General features: G+C 42.0%; 2 protein-coding genes across 3 annotated transcripts; both read right to left on the reverse strand.

Moving 5' to 3' along the window:
- Positions 1 to 3832: 3832 nt before the first annotated feature.
- On the reverse strand, positions 3833 to 10216 carry LOC121328721 (sulfotransferase family cytosolic 1B member 1-like). Of its 2 annotated transcripts, none has more exons than XM_041273719.1 (8): positions 10033 to 10216; positions 7959 to 8138; positions 7735 to 7863; positions 7233 to 7330; positions 6131 to 6257; positions 5429 to 5523; positions 4863 to 5043; positions 3833 to 4140 (listed from the first exon to the last, which is right to left on the reverse strand). In XM_041273719.1, the coding sequence occupies exons 2-8, from the start codon at positions 8110 to 8112 to the stop codon at positions 4028 to 4030; spliced, it is 897 nt and encodes a 298-aa protein (XP_041129653.1). In that variant the 5' UTR covers positions 8113 to 8138; positions 10033 to 10216; the 3' UTR covers positions 3833 to 4027. The 2 variants fall into 2 exon arrangements, with proteins under 2 accessions (XP_041129653.1, XP_041129652.1); XM_041273718.1 differs by having other exon boundaries at positions 5414 to 5523.
- A 3594-nt stretch (positions 10217 to 13810) lies between these two features.
- On the reverse strand, positions 13811 to 18278 carry LOC121328723 (sulfotransferase 1 family member D1-like). Its single transcript, XM_041273722.1, has 7 exons — positions 18065 to 18278; positions 17841 to 17969; positions 17383 to 17480; positions 16267 to 16393; positions 15594 to 15688; positions 15037 to 15217; positions 13811 to 14256 (listed from the first exon to the last, which is right to left on the reverse strand). The coding sequence occupies exons 1-7, from the start codon at positions 18216 to 18218 to the stop codon at positions 14144 to 14146; spliced, it is 897 nt and encodes a 298-aa protein (XP_041129656.1). The 5' UTR covers positions 18219 to 18278; the 3' UTR covers positions 13811 to 14143.
- Between the last annotated feature and the right edge of the window lie 271 nt (positions 18279 to 18549).

Below are 18549 nucleotides of genomic sequence, written 5' to 3' on the forward strand. Positions count from 1 at the left end.
GTGTAGCTATAGTGTCTTCACTGTCATCATAAATCACTGGCTGGTGGAACTGCAGTGGATGCAAAGTACAAAACTTTCTTATCCCGATATCTCCTTTATAAGTTTGCTGTTGATAGTTACACATAACCTACTATTGCAAATGTAACCACTGCATTTACTGTATGACAAACATTCCAACTTTATAAATTCCTGTCTTGTTTTAAATGTAATATTCAATTATGTTTTTCTATTTGTACGTCATTAGGAAATGGTGTACTGAATGAATTCTGTATGTAATGGAATTCAATATATTAATGTTTGTTCTATGCAAAATGATCAGTGCCTGATGATCATTAAAGCAATTCATTTCACATTATACTTTCCTATACCAAGCTCTCTATACTGCACCTTAGAATAGTTTATCATGCTTTTTTTCTAGTAGCTCTATTTGTATTGTGGTTCCAGTTATTCCTAAGCCATTAAGTCAGTTGCAGAACTGGATCTCCTCTCTGCAGCCAATCACAGTGTAGAGCTGTGGCTTGTTTTCTTTGTGCTGTGGGCGACAGCGTCTGTTTTCTTTGTTAAAGAACTGCAGCCTCTGTTGAGCCCCCAAGCATGTGACAGGCTGTGATGTATGTGAGCAGGGCAATGTGCTTTTCATTAATAATGACAGTGATTACAACCGTTAGCAGCTGTCATTGTGCACGAAAAACCACTACAAATGGCCCGGTTCATCCAAGGAGGGCAAATAATATATATATTTCTTGTCCCCGCAAACTTTCAAAGTGAGTCAGCTTTTCAGATGCTGAAAATCCCAACACTAGTTTTTGAATTGATTCAAATACTAACTGGTTCTGTACCACATTTTGACCAAGACATGGTGTAAAATTGTTTACTTTACGATTAGCTTCATAACTATAAACCTCTAACGTAAGTATTGTAATTTTTGAGTTGTCACCATTGAAACTTTATGATTTTCTCCCCGCACCCCGCCCCCCCCGGGGGCCGGGGGGGCAGGGGCCCCCGCGAGGGGTGTCCCAGGGTGCGAAGGGCAGGGGGCGAGAGGGGCAAGGGTGAGGGGTAGGGGTCCCCCAGGGGGTCCCCCATGTAGGCTCCCCCAGGGGGCCCCGCTCCCGAGGGGCGAGGGGCAGGGTGCGAGGGGCCCCGGGGCCCGGGGCGAGGGAAGGGTGCGAGGGTCGAGGGGCGAGGGGGTGAGGGGCAGGGGGTAATGGGTGAGGGGTCCAGGTGGTGAGGCTCTCCTTCCCTCGTTCGGGGCGAGGGGGGGGGGGGGGGGGGCAGGGGTTGAGGGGCGAGGAGCAGGGGTCGAAGAGCGAGTCGTGGAAGGAGAGGTATTTTTTGACAGTGAAGAAAACTGAGCCAAAAGGTGCCAGAAACAATACATTTGGGGATATTACCCCTAGGACACGCAACCAAAAATACTGTAAATTTAGCAATTGAGAAAATGATGCATTATATATGCACACATACATTTCTCTTTTGACTAGAATTCTTTCACATAATCACTGAGTATTTACAATGAAAATGCTTGTCATTGAATTTACAAAGTTTCTTTCAGCATTTCTAAATAATATAGGGTTTAACGTTTGGATAAACTACCTATGTATGTACAGAACCAAACTGCATGATGAATCAAGGATATTGTCAGTTATTTTTTATGTTTCTGCACCTGATTAATAGCACAGCACTTGCAAAAACACAAACAGCTGTTGATTATTGCTGGATTGTAGAGGAATAGGCAGCTGAAAAGCACTAAACGACTTGTCCATTTCCTTAATGAAGGATGTTTTACATGGTAATTTGGGAGCCAGGAGCTTCGAAAGACAAACAGAACATTTGGGAATATTACTCCCTAATCCATTACTGTACAATTATAAGGCATGCACAACTAGTTAATGTGAACATTATTACATGTCTAATAATGTGAAAAATAAATACATACATAGAAAAAACATTTCTAACTATTATGCCTTGGTCCCAATAACGCTTGCACTGAATGTATTACACATTCATTCACGTTTCATGAATTGCACTCATTGGGCCCATGTTGGTACAGGGTGGGCAGCTTACAATCACCATAGCTGGGCCCCACTCTGTGTAATCAAATTTGATTTGAAACAAAAAATATATGACAAAGAGGAAGGCAAACCACCTATTTTCTGCTCATTAGGTATTTTTTCAGTAAAAAAAAAAAAATAAAGACGGTTAAGAAAATATCTCAAACGTTTTCTTCACATTTTCTTTGAAAAAAATAGATTATCTTTAGCTGCTGTACACGCAAAATATCTGACTGCATATATAAAACTGCATTATAGATTTTTTATTGTAAGCTGCTGAAGGAAAAGATAAAACGAGCACTGATTGTCTGTACCCGCCTATTCGTGGCCACTCCACCAATCATAATAGACAACCGTCATGATTGACATCACAGTCTAGTGATTTCACTGTGAGAGTTCGTTACTGTTGTAGAAGTTGCAGCTGCGAGATCGACAGGTAACTAAATTGTCTAAATAATTATTTCAGTTATAAGATTCTTAATTTGTTTTCTTTTAGTACATTATTTAAGAAAACTGCAATTCTGTTTCCAAAAATAAATAAAAATCCCCAAAAATGGCGGGAACTGGGGTATGCTGTTTAAACACTGAACGTTTCAGGTAAGAAACACCAAAAAGAGGGTTAATTGAGTTGAGTGTATGTTGTGAAATATGTATGTGTTGAGAGTGTTTTGTATGCAGGTAGCTAATGCAGTGTTTGACACGGAGTATTTTTGTCAAACACAAAAAATGTCCACGTTAGCCCAGCAATGGCCCAACACGGGCTGAAATATTAGCAACGCACAGTAAGTTGTAGTGACAGGCAGGTTTGAAGTGTGGCGATGGAGCTGGTGTCCATACTGATAAAACTACAGTACCTGTGGTAAACACAGTGCACAGTAACTGAAGCAATGTTTGCTTTCTGGAATGTGAACTGTGGAAGAAGGTAGTAAACAAACTGCACCAGTACAAACATGACCCCCAACCTCTCTTCAGTTTCTCTTGCAGGATATGTGAGATCTAAATGGAAGTGGGTCTTACAGTAATTATTAAGCATCAGCATGTGATTTATATCTGTACAACACTCAACAGTGCTGAACTTAGAAATACAAAAATACACTTTTAGTAAATTCAGCGACAAATGTTTCAACTAGGATGAAAACGTTGAAATTGAATTTATTACACTTCTTTCAGTGTTTCTAAATTCAGCACGTTATAGTAATATTGTATTATTTTCTTTTTTAACATTTATAACTATTTCTGTCCCTTTTTACAAATACAGTAGTGGGTTTCAGGTGCCATCTAGTGTACATGAGCACATACTGCAGGAGCTGTCTCAGTTTGTCTTCTCAGAGCAGTGAGTCAGTGGGTTAAAGTGTACAAAGGGTAATTGGCTTTGCACCTGTCAGTAAATACAGAGTACAAGCTATCCATTGGATTTGTTTATAGTTAACATTTATTTAAAATATTTCAAAAATGGCTACTTCTCTCACCTCTCTCAGTGAGTGCTCAAGCGCTTTGTCAAATACAGTCAGTGCCTGAGTGCCTTACAACCTATTGACTTTGGTATGGCGGGTGTTTCTTTAGTTCTGTGTTTATCGATAGATAGCTATAGAGATAGAATGATAGATATTGATGGGATAAAAATACAATGCAAAGGTCTGCCAATACTTTATTTATGGGTAGCCTGAGCAGAATAACCAATGTTTTTGTTTTTAGCTGAGTAGTAATACAATAAAAACATACAAAAGATAGTTATTACTGCAGATACCTGATTAATGAATATAACTTTATTATTACCCCCCCCCCCCCCCCCCATACACCCACTGTTGCAGCTTAGATTACATTTGATCTGTCAGTTTCAGCATGCTTCTGAAAATCAGGGAAGTGGATGGGAGTTTAGAGTGGAGTTTGTGGATGGTCCCTAAGGTTTTTTCAGTGGGGTTGACAGTGGTCTCAGATCAGGGTTTGAATTGGTAGAGTTTGTGGACGGTCCCTCAGAGTTGGGTTCGGAATGGTATGGACGTTCCAGACATCATTTTCTCATAGTGCTCGTCGAAGAGCCTGCTCTCTTCAGGGCTAAAGTGGTGCTGCCAGTCCCCCACTTCCCCTAAAGCAAGAAGACAAGCAAACCCAACAGCTCATCTCAGTGCATCATGAACACTTCTGTCTAAATGGAGAGCAACATCTGACCTAACTGCTAAAGAAGTTCTTTATATACAGTAGAGTGCAAATTCATTAGAACACATCAAGATTTGTCATTTATATCCTTTATATACCTAACTGCATGAAAACCTCTGGGTGTGACAATTTCAATTTTCTGCCAGTAATCAGTGATATAGAAACAAGAGGCACTCGTGTGTGAAAATGTTAGACCACTTTGTGCTTTAATTAGGCATCTTAAACAACTTCTAAGAGGTCCCTTTCTCTTATTATTTTAAATGAATTGGATGTATGGCCTATTAAAGTCATCAGTTAAATTAGACAGTTTTCCAAGATTTTCAGTTCCAGTGGTTTGATTTCGTATGCACAGCAAATCAAAGCAATGAAGTATTCTAATACATGTGCACGCTGCTATAAGTCTTTATTAAAAAACAACAGCATTTCATGAATATCAAATACTTGAATTCAAAACTGGAATTATGTATTGCAAGTATGATCCATAGATATGTTCCAAAAAGTTTTATTGTTCAAAGATAACATCATAATAAGTTGGTTCAAATCCAGATAACAAGTGACTTTTAATTTGGAGGCAACCCCCTCACTCCCCCACACACACACATACACAATTGACCTTGGGAACCTGCTGTTTGACTGTCACACTGCCAGTACCTTTTCTCATGAATGTGGAGACTGAGCGGTCGAACAGACTGTCCGGAAAGGTGGAGTAATTTGCCATTGGGTTCTCTTTCATCACCGAAAAGGAAGTGAGCTCAATGATCTGGTCGATGATGTCGTCAGGCAGCGAGCGCTCCAGGAAGTGCATCACACGGATGACCTCATCCCGAGGGTTCTGAGAGAGAGAGGGAGGGGGGGGAGGGGAGGGATGAAACGCAATTAAAAGGCTGCAAGTTTTCAACTTTCCCTTGTTAAGCTTTTAAAAATCGAAGTTTAATATAATACATTTTATGTTTAAAACAACAGTAACAGTAATTCCAGAGAGGTTGTTGATAGCATATTTTTTACCTAGATGTAGTCATGTCTAATTATTACAGCACAGGTTAGCATAGCACCGAGTGAACTTAAAGGACTTCATCTTCTCTATATGAGAACACACTAGACTACTCCCAACAATGTGTAATGCAAAGGCAGTTCTGCAAGGTAACCTTGGAAGTGTAATGAAGAGTCCTTATGAACTGGGCAGACACAAACAACATACTCACTCTCTCCCTCCCTACCTCCTTCATGTCCTCATACAACAGGTAGAGAATCCTCTTCGTCTCTTTCTCCCTCCAGTAACCCTTCACGTGGTCGTACCAATAGCCCCAGCCCACTGGAACAACATTGGTTTTACAAAGCATCATCATAAAGCTTTGTCTAATGATTGGTTTTAAAGCTTTGTAAATAAGACCCATAGATTTAAGATGAGCTAACCAAGGCTTGCAATTCCATTGTGTAACTTGATATTAGCAGCAGCACCATTGACTTCTTACTTCAGGACAGAGATCTGCAGATACTAATTTAGATACAATATAAATTAACCTGCTGCTTCCCGTCACCTTCTCATTTCCCCTGCTGTTAAAAAAAGATTGCCAGTTGCAGAGAATACACGTTAATTGGCGCCCCCCTGCACAGAACATGTATTTATTGACACACCCTCAGAATGTGTGTTTATTGGTGCCCCCTGCAGAGAATATGCTTTATTGACACCCCCTGCAAAGAATATGCGTTTATTGATGCCCCCTCACAGAATGCGTGTTTATTGGCGCGCCCTGTAGAGAATATGTGTTTATGGACACCCCCTGGAGAGAACAGGTGTTTATTGACACCCCCTGCTGAGAATGTGTGTTTATTGACATCCCCTCAGAGAATGTATGTTTATTGACATCCCCTCAGAGAATGTGTGTTTATTGACGCCCCCTCAGAGAATGTGCACTCACACTGTCCTTGCATGAACTTATGAAGGTACTGGTCCCAGGGCCCGGGATCAGGCTGGATGTGGTTCATTTGGTCGAAGTGGAAGTATGACACCACACTGTCCTTCGCATTGCGGGCCATGTAGATCACCTGCAACGCGAGGGAGTGGTTGATTTGCATTGTCGGCCAGTGAAATTTTATTATTAACCTATAAGGCTATAAAGGCTTAGCTCCTACTTGTCTAGCTGAGCTGCTTATTCCATCACACCTTGAGAACCCAGGATGCAGGATTGCAGCAAGTTAGAAGAGCAAAACTTCACACAGGGCATTGGAAACCTATGCACCTAATGAAACCCACAGGCGAAATCAAGAAGGGACTCTGACTCAGTATAAACTTAGGTTTAATAGCATTGTTTTTTGTTTAATAGCATTGTTGTAGCATTTTCAAATCAGGTTTGAAATCTCTATAATGTGGCAGTTTTTAATTAATAGGTATGTAGTTTATTTGATACTATTGGTTTTATTAATTATAAACTTAGTTTTAATGTTTTATTGCATTTTAATCTTGGTATTTTAATACTGACTAGTTTTATTTTGTATTAACATTTCTGTACTGTATTACTAAGTATACTTTTTTGGGGGATAATACTTTTTATTGAATGGTATTTTAATCTTGTATTTGTATGTTTAATGGTGTATAATTTCTGTTAAGCACCTTGAGATGCGTGCATGAACAGTGCTATAAAAAGGTATTATTATTATTATTATTATTATTATTAGGGAAGGTTTGTTCCACTACCTCCTCTACTGCTGCTATTGTAAGAATGCATTATCTTGTATTTCTGCATTCTGTACTTTTGAGAAGTCTGTGAGACAAAGATAATGTCCCAAAGTGCTGAGACTTTTACCCTTGTATATGGCTGGGGTGCAAGTTGCATTATTGATTTACAAATCTTTTTGTCAGTACAGTACGTTGACCTTTGAAACAGTTTTAGGAAATGCAGTGCTGTACAAACCATGTTGTTGCATTGACGGTGGATTCTTGTTTTTGGAATCCATTGGAAATACAAACCCAAAAGTAATCTCTCTAAAATGCTCTTTGAATGTAAAGGAGTGGCGCAGTACCTTGCAGTTGTTGTCCCAGAAGGACTGGGGGACCAGCTGAATGGGCAGGTGGGTTTTGATGACGCGAGGGGAGGGCATCTTTTCCAGGTCGCTGACACCTGAAGAATAAGTGAAGACAGAAAGAGAACAAGAGTTATAGGCAGGGCCGGGATCAGTTCCTGTTTTTCAATTTCGATCAGTTCCAATGCATCATTGATCAAAATTGCAATCAGCAGCATTCTGTTAAAATGAGCTTCTCACAGTGGAGACAAATTACTTTGAAGTCGCTCTTAGTCAATTAAATTGACTTGAAATGAAAGCAGTTGAACAGTACCAACAATTATGATGTCTTTAAAATATCTATTCCCAATTCCTTCAAAGGAATGGGAAATGGAATTGAAAAATCAGGAATAGACTCCACCACTGGTTCTAGGTTATACAGCTTCTCTCCGAGCTTCTCTCTTTTGTGGCTTGTAGTTGTTTGAAGTTTAATTGTGAAAAGAGGAGGGAGGCGAGTACTGACCAGACTCTAAGGAGTGGACAGGGAACAACTCAAGGAAAGGCATGCGCTTGTGTGTAGGTGCTCGGCGGCATTTCTCTGCGTCTCCGTCGTTCAGGATCAGATCAACAATCTCCTGAGTCCAGGTGGTGCCTGTGCGGATAGAGCGGGTTGCACTGATGAGCACATGACACATTGCTTCGTAGTCCTCTCCTGCCCTCTCTCCACCCTCATTCCCCTCCTCTCACCTGCTTTAGGGTATGTGGCAATCAGCAGGTCATCTGACCGTGCTCTGAAGTTTTCCACTAATGCCCAGTTTTGTACAGTGGGCTCCAGCAGTGGCACCCCCTTTACCTGACTCAAGGAGCACCTAGGACTCTTCCAGCTCTTCACATTCTCCATCTCACCCTGCGTTCCCAGAACAGCACCTGACAGGAGAGAAAGATGGAGAGACAGAGAGCTTTCATTCAAGAGGCTCCAAGGATATTGATGGGTTAGTTAAATGTACACTTATAAAAGCACTGGGTCTCCAGTTCCAGACAGCTCAGAGTACTCAAGAGAGATAATATTTTGCTTTATATCACTATGTCAGGTATTTGGTTTGGGGTTTGTAAAAGTACCAGTTGTTCCTTTCAAAAGATGTGTTTGATCCTAAACCAAACAAAGATATTTGCTTTTCTCCCAAGCAAACTTTATTCCTTGGACATGTAAACACTGGCGGTGCCCACTGTAAATACTATCCAGGAATGGCTTTCCATGCTGTTCAGTTCTTGGTATAAAACATTAACCAAATAACCTTTGCACTACAGCAAAAATAAAACCGCTTGCATATATTAATGCTTTATTTGATGTACAGGGTGAAGGTCAAATCTTCACATTTTATACGATATTTAGACTGCATTTTGTCCTCACAGGTAAAGCAAGTAGCCAAATTTGATTTGAATCACATTTGCGTTGCCACACACTGACTCCTGCTGGCCAGGCTGAACTCTAGCTTGGCAACAGCCAGTGCTTAGGTCTGCTGTGTGAAAGGAGGGAGTGAAGGACACCAGTCGATCTTCAGTGGTAAAGTACAGTTCAAACTAGGTGTTTTACTGCCAGCTGTATAGACTTTGTAGTCTTATATAATAAACTAGGGAGTGGTTCTGAGAAATGGTAAGTAACTGGAGCCCCTTGTTTTTCACAAATACGAAATAACACGTAGTAAAATAAAACTAAATGCAAAGATAAAAATAAATAAAATGAATATCCTTTTGACATATAGTCTTGTGAGTTATTAAACCGGGCTGAATAAACCCATATCGTAACATGGAGCTGAAATCGATCACTCACACTATGTTACAGTTCCCAAGTCAAGCAACATACAGCCTCTTTTTGGTTCACGTTAACTTCTGTTACTGCATGCAGCCAATCTCTCCAAAAACATATAATATGGAAATAGGGATACCTGGCAACACTGTAGCATATATTTTATATTGTTGAAAATTAAAAGTACTAAGAGTTTATTTTTTTGTTGTTGTTTTAATTTAGTCATTCCAACCGAGTTGGGAATATTCAATGCAGTGCTCTTATGTTGATCGAGCAGTGAACATGGCAGTAGAATGAGCACAGATTAGAAAGATGTGAATGCTACATGTGTATATTTTTTTCAAATAACGCTGGCTAAAAAAAAAGAAGTCTAATTTTGACAAGACAAACGTGCCTTCATAATGTGTAAAAGTTTATTTATTTAGTTAGTATTTGTTTCACATAAGTTTGAAGGTGATGCTTGGTATTGCATCAAAGGGAGCTGTAATATTAATTTATAAACACACCCGTAATTAAATAAAACAGCAAAAGGGAGAAAATGCAGAGCAGACTGCATACCTGTCTTATAATTACATAAATAATGTGGTTAACCAAGCTTTTTCAGTGGGGTGCTGGGGGATATTATAAATTACTTTAGAAACCATATCAAATTTTTGCCTTTTTTTTTTCCAACCTGGTTTTTAAATTATATTTTTTTAAACGTTTCATTTTTTTTTAAATTATGATGTATTCTGCTTAGAGATACATGTATAAAAACATGTTATTCCATGACCCGAGGGATCTTGCAATACTTCCTGAAAGTTGTATTGAAAGATATTGACGTTTGGGCAAATTAGAAGACATTGCAAGACAATGTTTCACCTGATTGCAATGACATAATGCGCATTTATTCTCAGGGTCTTTATTATAATCGATAATGCACACTGCTCTCCATTACTTTCTCAAAATAAATAAGTATAAATAAAATAATATTTTATTCATTCCATTATTATCAGTAATAAGGAAAACACTTACCAAATTTAGTTCATGAAATAGTATCTGCTTATATCCGCTCGTTTCTTGATATTTATAAATGTAAAAATATATATATATTAAAACACGTGACAGATAAATGTTGTAATATAAGATTTACAGTGTTTCCCTGTTTTTCTTCTTTGCTGTAAGTTCTTGTGTCTTGTTTTGTTTCTCTGTGCTTCAAAAAATGTCTCCTTCCTTTAAAAATGAAATGCCCATCTCTGATGTCACAACTAAACAAACAAGCAGGCAGTGCAACGTTAGGTTATTACCATATCCCTGGTTCCCTGAAAGAGAATGACAACCATTACCGAATGGGAAGAGCCTCTCTGATCGTCAGTCTCTGAGCAAATATACAATAGCTGCCCTATCAGGGCCCTGCTGTGAGGGGGAAGTCCCGCCCACCTCCTGCTGAAGAAGGACGTCCTCACAGTAGCACATCACCATTTTCTTTCTAAATCAGAGGTCAGCTGGAGCCAGAGCAACAGAGCCCACATGACTCCTAAGGGCATGCCGCCTGCAAAACTCTAGAGCCAAGAGAGGGTCTTGCTCAGTTTGTCACATCAAGGCGGTACAAACGCACAAATGTCTGACTACCTGTCCATGTAGCAGCATTGCATAACTCATCTAAGGAGGCGTCATGAAGGAAAGCCCACGAAGTTGCCTGGCCCCTGGCAGAATGGGCCGTAATGTCCCCCGGTAAAGGGAAGTCCATCTGTTCATAAGCCAAGCTTATCGCATCTGTCACCCAGTGCACTAGATGTTGCTTCGATAGGGCCTGACCTCTAGAGTGGGACCCGTAGCAGACAAACAGCTGGTTGGACTGTCTCCAGGACACCGTCCTATCCAAATAACTTTGCAGAGCCCGAACTGGGCATAGCGTGTGTTACCTACGGTCCTCCTCTGACTCGTGCGGGGGAGGTCTGAACATTTCCAAAACCACTGACTGGTTAATATGGAATGAGGGTACCACCTTTGGCAAAAAGGATGGATTTGTTCTTAATGTTACACGCGAGTCACTTCCAGTGAAAGCCATACATGTGTCATTGATGGACGATGCATGAAGCTCACTTACTCACCTGGCAGACGTTATGGCTATTGAAAAATCCACGTTCAATGAAACAGGGCGCAGTTCTGCTCACACCATGGGCTCAAATGGGGGACCCATAAGGGCCCGCAGTACCAGTTCTAGATCCCACTTGGGGACCATACTTTTCATGGGAGGACAAAGCCTCCAAGCCCCTTTAAGAAATTGCACTGCCAGGAAATGTGCCCCCAGGGACACCGAGTCAGTTTTTTCATGGCACACTGATATTGTTGCCAGGTATACCTTCAAAGTGGATGCTGATTTCCCTTTGTCAAACAGGTGTTGTAATAAGGTTAATATCGTCTCAATCTGGCAAGTCACCGGATCGTGACCTCCGGCAAGACACCAGTCTTGGAAAACTTTCCATTTATATGAGTACTGGGCTCTAGAGCTCAGCGCCCTAGCAGACTGTAGTGTTTCTACTACTGCATCTGGTAAACCTTGTCTGAATAGATGGCTCCGTTCAACGACCAGACCCAGAGCTGGAGCTGGGCTGGATTTGGGTGCCATAATAGCCCCTCCGTTTGGCTCAAGAGGTCCTTGCGCAGTGGCAGCTGCCACGGCTGATCCGACAACATGTCGGAGAGGAGAGCAAACCAGGGGCGTCTCGGCCATCTGGGTGCAACCAGAAAAACCTGTGCTCTCTCCACCCTGATCCTCTCTAGTGTCAGGGGTATTAATGGTAGCGGAGGGAACGCATACAAGAGCCTCTCAGCAGCCCTAGTGGAAGGATTCTCGAGGCGGTTGCCATCAGCCCCAACAACCTTTGATATAGTTTGACCTGTAGGAGAGCGTCCTCTCTGAATAGGGAGAGTGTGGTCTCCAATGACTGAATCCTGTCTTGTGAGGCAAGCATGCTCACAGAATTCAGTTTGATCCCCAGGAACACTGTGGACTGAGACGGTACGAAGTTGCTCTTCTGTTGATGTATTGAGAGCCACAACTTCGCCACATGATCTATGACCTGTTTCATGTGCGCCTCTGTGCGTGCTTTTGACTGTGCACAAATCAACCAATCTTCCAGATAGTTTAGGATCCGAAGACCCCGCAGCCTGAGTGGAGCCAGTGCTGCATCCATGCACTTTGAAAATGTGCGGGGCACCAGCGAGAGGCCAAATGGCAGCACGCAGAATTCGTACATGTTGCCTTGAAAGGCGAAGCGCAGATATTTTCTGTGCGTGGGACGGATCGGGACGTGAAAGTAGGCATCTTGCAGATTGATCGATTTGAACCAGTCGCTTGGTTGGACGGACTGGAGGATACGCTGTGCTGTTAACATGTTGAACTTCCTCTGCTTGAGGAACAAGTTGAGGACCCTGAGGTCCATAATTTGTCTGAAACCGCCGTCCCTTTTGGGCACCAGGAAGTATCTCGAGTAAAAGTTGCTGAGGGCATCGATTGGACCAAGCGTATAGTGTTCTTCCTTCGAAGATTGGCGAGCTCCTTTTTAAAGGAGTATCGCCCTTGCTGGTTCAACGGTGGTGAAGAGCACACCCTTGAAGGGTGGCGGACCTATGCGGAATTGTAAAGCGTATCCGTGTCTCATTGTTGATAGCACCCTGGGTGCAGCCTTGCCATGGATCATTGCCGTTGGTCAGTCAGGTTATGGGGGGGTTTGGTGGCAGCCGGGGCCCCTCTGGGGCGGTCTCCCTTGGGCTTGGGAGGGGGTGGGTCTTTCTTAGGCCCTGGCCTCGATCTCCAGCAAGAGAACCGGTTACCCCTGGCCTGCGGAGGTCCCCTGCCACTGGGCCTGCCTGTGCCTCTGCCTGCTTGTCTATTCTGGGATGGAGGGCGATGTTCAGACCCTTTCACCCCGGCAGGCTGCCCATGCCACCTTGGGCGCTGACGGTAAGCCGGAAGGCGCAAAAATTTGGAGGCTATCTCCGTGGCCTTGTGGGACCTCTCAAGGCTTACATCAATGGTTGCCCCAAAAGTCTGCCCCTGTGTAATGGAGGCGTCCAGTAGCGCCACCTTCTCGGTCTCCATGCCCTTTTCTTGTGTCAGCCACAAATGCCGGCGGGCAGCCAGCACCGCCAGCGACCTCCCTGATGCCTGACCTCACTCCCCTATTAGCCACCGCCTCGAGCTCCCCTGTGTCTGCCTGTGTAGCCCTCATCTGCAGTCTCTCTGCCAGCTGATTCTGGTAGTGCAGCAGTATGGCTATGGCATTTGCTGCTCGGACTGACAGCGCTGCCGATGCGTAAGCGATGTTCGATGGTCGTCCTGCCTGGGCAGCTTAGCTGAGCACCGGTCACACTGGTGGAAGCCAGCTGAAGACCCAGTTGACTGCACTAACATGTTTGCAGTTGTTTTTTTACAAATTCAGTAGCGGGTTTCAGGTGCCTAGTGGACATAAGCACATACTGCAGGAGCTGTCTCAGTTTGTCTTCTCAGAGCAGTGACTCAGTGGGTTAAAGTGTACAAAGGGTAATTGGTTTTGCACCCGTCAGTAAATACAAAGCAATCCATTGGATTTGTTTATAGTTAGCATTTATTTTGAAATATTTTAAGAATGGCCACTTCTCTCACCTCTCTCAATGACTGCTCAAGCGCTTTGTCAAATACAGTCACTGCCTAGCTGCCTTACAACCTATTGACATTGGTATGGTGGGTGTTTCCTTAGTTCTGTGTTTATCGATAGATAGCTATAGAGATAGAATGATAGATATTGATGGGATAAAAATACAATGCAAAGGTCTGCCAATACTTTATTTATGGGTAGCCTGAGCAGAATAACCAATGTTTTTGTTTTTAGCTGAGTAGTAATACAATAAAAACATACAAAAGATAGTTATTACTGCAGATACCTGATTAATGAATATAACTTTATTATTACCCCCCCCCATACACCCACTGTTGCAGCTTAGATTACATTTGATCTGTCAGTTTCAGCATGCTTCTGAAAATCAGGGAAGTGGATGGGAGTTTAGAGTGGAGTTTGTGGATGGTCCCTAAGGTTTTTTCAGTGGGGTTGACAGTGGTCTCAGATCAGGGTTTGAATTGGTAGAGTTTGTGGACGGTCCCTCAGAGTTGGGATCGGAATGGTATGGAAGTTCCAGACATCATTTTCTCATAGTGCTCGTCGAAGAGCCTGCTCTCTTCAGGGCTAAAGTGGTTCTGCCAGTCCCCCACTTCCCCTAAAGCAAGAATACAAGCAAACCTAACAGCTCATCTCAGTGCATCATGAACACTTCTGTCTAAATGGAGAGCAACATCTGATCTAACTGCTAAAGAAGTTCTTTATATACAGTAGAGTGCAAATACATTAGAACACATCAAGATTTGTCATTTATATCCTTTATATACCTAACTGCATGAAAACCTCTGGGTGCGACAATTTCAATTTTCTGCCAGTAATCAGTGATATAGAAACAAGAGGCACTTGTGTGTGTAAATGTTAGACCACTTTGTGCTTTAATTAGGCATCTTAAACAACTTTTAAGAGGTCTTGTGCATTTGACCATGTGTGACTATGTGTCCCTTTCTCTTACTATTTAAGATGAATTGGATGTATGGCCTATTAAAGTCATGACTTAAATTAGAGTCATTAATTTGCCTATTTTGACAGTTTTCCAAGTTTTCCGTTCCAGTGGTTTGATTTCATGTGCACAACAAATCAAAGCAATGGGGTATTCTAATACATGTGCACGCTGCTATAAGTCTTTATTAAAAAACAACAGCATTTCATGAATATCAAATACTGGAATTAAAAACTGGAATTATGTATTGCAAGTATGATCCATTGAGTTACGTTCCAAAAAGTTTTATTGTTTCACCAAAGATAACATCATAATAAGTTGGTTCAAATCCAGATAACAAGAGACTTTTAATTTGGAGGCAAACCCCCCCGATCCCACCGCCCACAGATACACAATTGACCTTGGGAACCTGCTGTTTGACTGTCACACTGCCAGTACCTTTTCTCATGAATATGGAGACTGAGCGGTCGAACAAACTGTCCGGAAAGGTGGAGTAATTTGCCATTGGGTTCTCTTTCATTGCCGAAAAGGAAGTGAGCTCAATGATCCGGTCGATGATGTCATCAGGCAGGGAGCGCTCCAGGAAGCGCATCACACGGGTGACCTCGTCCCGAGGGTTCTGAGAAAGAGGGGGAGGGATGAAACGCAATTAAAAGGCTGCAGGCTGAGTTTTCAACTTTCCCTTGTTAAGCTTTTAAAAATCCAAGTTTAATATAATACATTTTATGTTTAAAACAACAGTAACAGTAATCCCAGAGAGGTGGTTGATAGCATATTTGTTACCTAGATGTAGTCATGTCTAATTATTACAGCACAGGTTAGCATAGCACCGAGTGAACTAAAAGGACTTCATCTTCTCTATATGAGAACACACTAGACCACTCCCAACAATGTATAATGCAAAGGCAGTTCTGCAAGGTAATCTTGGAAGTGTAATGAAGAGTCCTTATGAACTAGGCAGACACAAACAACAGACTCACTCTCTCCCTCCCTACCTCCTTCATGTCCTCGTACAACAGGTAGAGAATCCTCCTCGTCTCTTTCTCCCTCCAGTAACCCTTCATGTGGTCGTACCAATAGCCCCAGCCCACTAGAACAACATTGGCTTTACAAAGCATCATCATAAAGCTTTGTCTAATGATTGGTTTTAAAGCTTTGTAAATAAGACCCATAGATTTAAGGCGAGCTAACCAAGGCTTGCAATTCCATTGTGTAACTTGATATTAGCAGCAGCACCATTGACTTCTTACTTCAGGACAGAGATCTGCAGATACTAATTTAGATACAATATAAATTAACCTGCTGCTTCCCGTCACCTTATCATTTCCGCTGCTGTTAGAAAAAGATTGCCAATTGCAGAGAATACACGTTAATTGGCGCCCACCTGCACAGAATATGCGTTTAATGACACACCTTCAGAATGTGTGTTTATTGGCGCCCTCTGCAGAGAATATGCTTTATTGACACCCCCTGCAAAGAATATGCGTTTATTGACACCCCCTCACAGAATGCGTGTTTATTGGCGCACCCTGTAGAGGATATGTGTTTGTGGACACCCCCTGGAGAGAATAGGTGTTTATTGACACCCCCTGCTGAGAATGTGTGTTTATTGACATCCCCTCAGAGAATGTATGTTTATTGACATCCCCTCAGAGAATGTGCACTCACGCTGTGTTTGCATGAACTTGTGAAGGTACTGGTCCCAGGGCCCGGGATCAGGCTGGATGTGGTTCATTTGGTCGAAGTGGAAGTATGACACCACACTGTCCTTCGCATTGCAGGCCATGTAGATCACCTGCAACGCGAGGGAGTGGTTGATTTGCATTGTCGGCCAGTGAAATTTTATTATTAACCTATAAGGCTATAAAGGCTTAGCTCCTACTTGTCTAGCTGAGCTGCTTATTCCATCACACCTTGAGAACCCAGGATGCAGGATTCCAGCAAGTTAGAAGAGCAAAACTTCACACAGGGCATTGGAAACCTATGCACCTAATGAAACCCACAGGCAAAATCAAGAAGGGACTCTGACTCAGTATAAACTTAGGTTTAATAGCATTGTTTTTTGTTTAATAGCATTGTTGTAGCATTTTCAAATCAGGTTTGAAATCTCTATAATGTGGCAGTTTTTAATTAATAGGTACGTAGTTTATTTGATACTATTGGTTTTATTAATTATAAACTTAGTTTTAATGTTTTATTGCATTTTAGTCTTGGTATTTTAATACTGACTAATTTTATTTTGTATTAACATTACTGCACTGTATTACTAAGTATACTTTTTTGGGGGATAATACTTTTTATTGAATGGTATTTTAATCTTGTATTTGTATGTTTAATGGTGTATAATTTCTGTTAAGCACCTTGAGATGCGTGCATGAACAGTGCTATAAAAAGGTATTTATTATTATTTATTATTATTATTATTATTATTATTATTAGGGAAGGTTTGTTCCACTACCTCCTCTACTCCTGCTATTGTAAGAATGCATTATCTTGTATCTCTGCATTCTGTACTTTTGAGAAGTCTGTGAGACAAAGATAATGTCCCAAAGTGCTGAGACTTTTACCCTTGTATATGGCTGGGGTGCAAGTTGCATTATTGATTTACAAATCTTTTTCTCAGTACAGTACGTTGACCTTTGAAACAGTTTTAGGAAATGCAGTGCTGTACAAACCATGTTGTTGCATTGACAGTGGATTCTTGTTTTTGGAATCCATTGGAAATACAAACCCAAAAGTAATCTCTCTAAAATGCTCTTTGAATGTAAAGGAGTGGCGCAGTACCTTGCAGTTGTTGTCCCAGAAGGACTGGGAGACCAGCTGAATGGGCAGGTGGGTTTTGATGACGCGAGGGGAGGGCATCTTTTCCAGGTCGCTGACACCTGAAGAATAAGTGAAGACAGAAATTTCGATCAGTTCCAATGCATCATTGATCAAAATTGCAGTCAGCAGCATTCTGTTAAAATGAGCTTCTCACAGTGGAGACAAATTACTTTGAAGTCGCTCAATTAAATTGGCTGGAAATGAAAGCAGTTGAACAGTACCAACAATTATGATGTCTTTAAAATATGTTCCCAATTCCTTCAAAGGAATGGGAAATGCCAATTGAATGGAATTAAAACAACAGGAATAGACTCCACCACTGGTTCTAGGTTATACAGCTTCTCTCCGAGCTTCTCTCTTTTGTGGCCTGTAGTTGTTGGAAGTTTAATTGTGAAAAGAGGAGGGAGGCGAGTACTGACCAGACTCTAAGGAGTGGACAGGGAACAACTCAAGGAAGGGCATGCGCTTGTGTGTAGGTGCTCGGCGGCATTTCTCAGCGTCTCCGTCGTTCAGGATCAGATCAACAATCTCCTGAGTCCAGGTGGTGCCTGTGCGGATAGAGCGGGTTGCACTGATGAGCACATGACACATTGCTTCGTAGTCCTCTCCTGCCCTCTCTCCACCCTCATTCCCCTCCTCTCACCTGTTTTAGGGTATGTGGCAATCAGCAGGTCATCTGACCGTGCTCTGAAGTTTTCCACTAATGCCCATTTTTGTACACTGGGCTCCAGCAGTGGCACCCCCTTTACCTGGCTCAAGGAGCACCTAGGACTCTTCCAGCTCTTCACATTCTCCATCTCACCCTGCGTTCCCAGAACAGCACCTGAAAGGAGAGAGAGATGGAGAGACAGAGAACTTTCATTCGAAAGGCTCCAAGGATATTGATGGGTTAGTTAAATGTACACTTATAAAAGCACTGGGTCTCCAGTTCCAAACAACTCAGAGTACTCAAGAGAGATAATATTTTCCTTTATATCACTATGTCAGTTATTTGGTTTGGCGTTTGTACCAGTTGTTTCTTTCAAAAGATGTGTTTGATCCTAAACCAAACAAAGATTTCTGCTATTCTCCCAAACAAACTTTATTCCATGTAAACACTGGTGGTGCCCACTGTAAATACTATTGAGG

Source organism: Polyodon spathula, chromosome 16 (genome assembly GCF_017654505.1).
Source record: "Polyodon spathula isolate WHYD16114869_AA chromosome 16, ASM1765450v1, whole genome shotgun sequence".
Lineage (NCBI taxonomy): Eukaryota > Metazoa > Chordata > Actinopteri > Acipenseriformes > Polyodontidae > Polyodon > Polyodon spathula.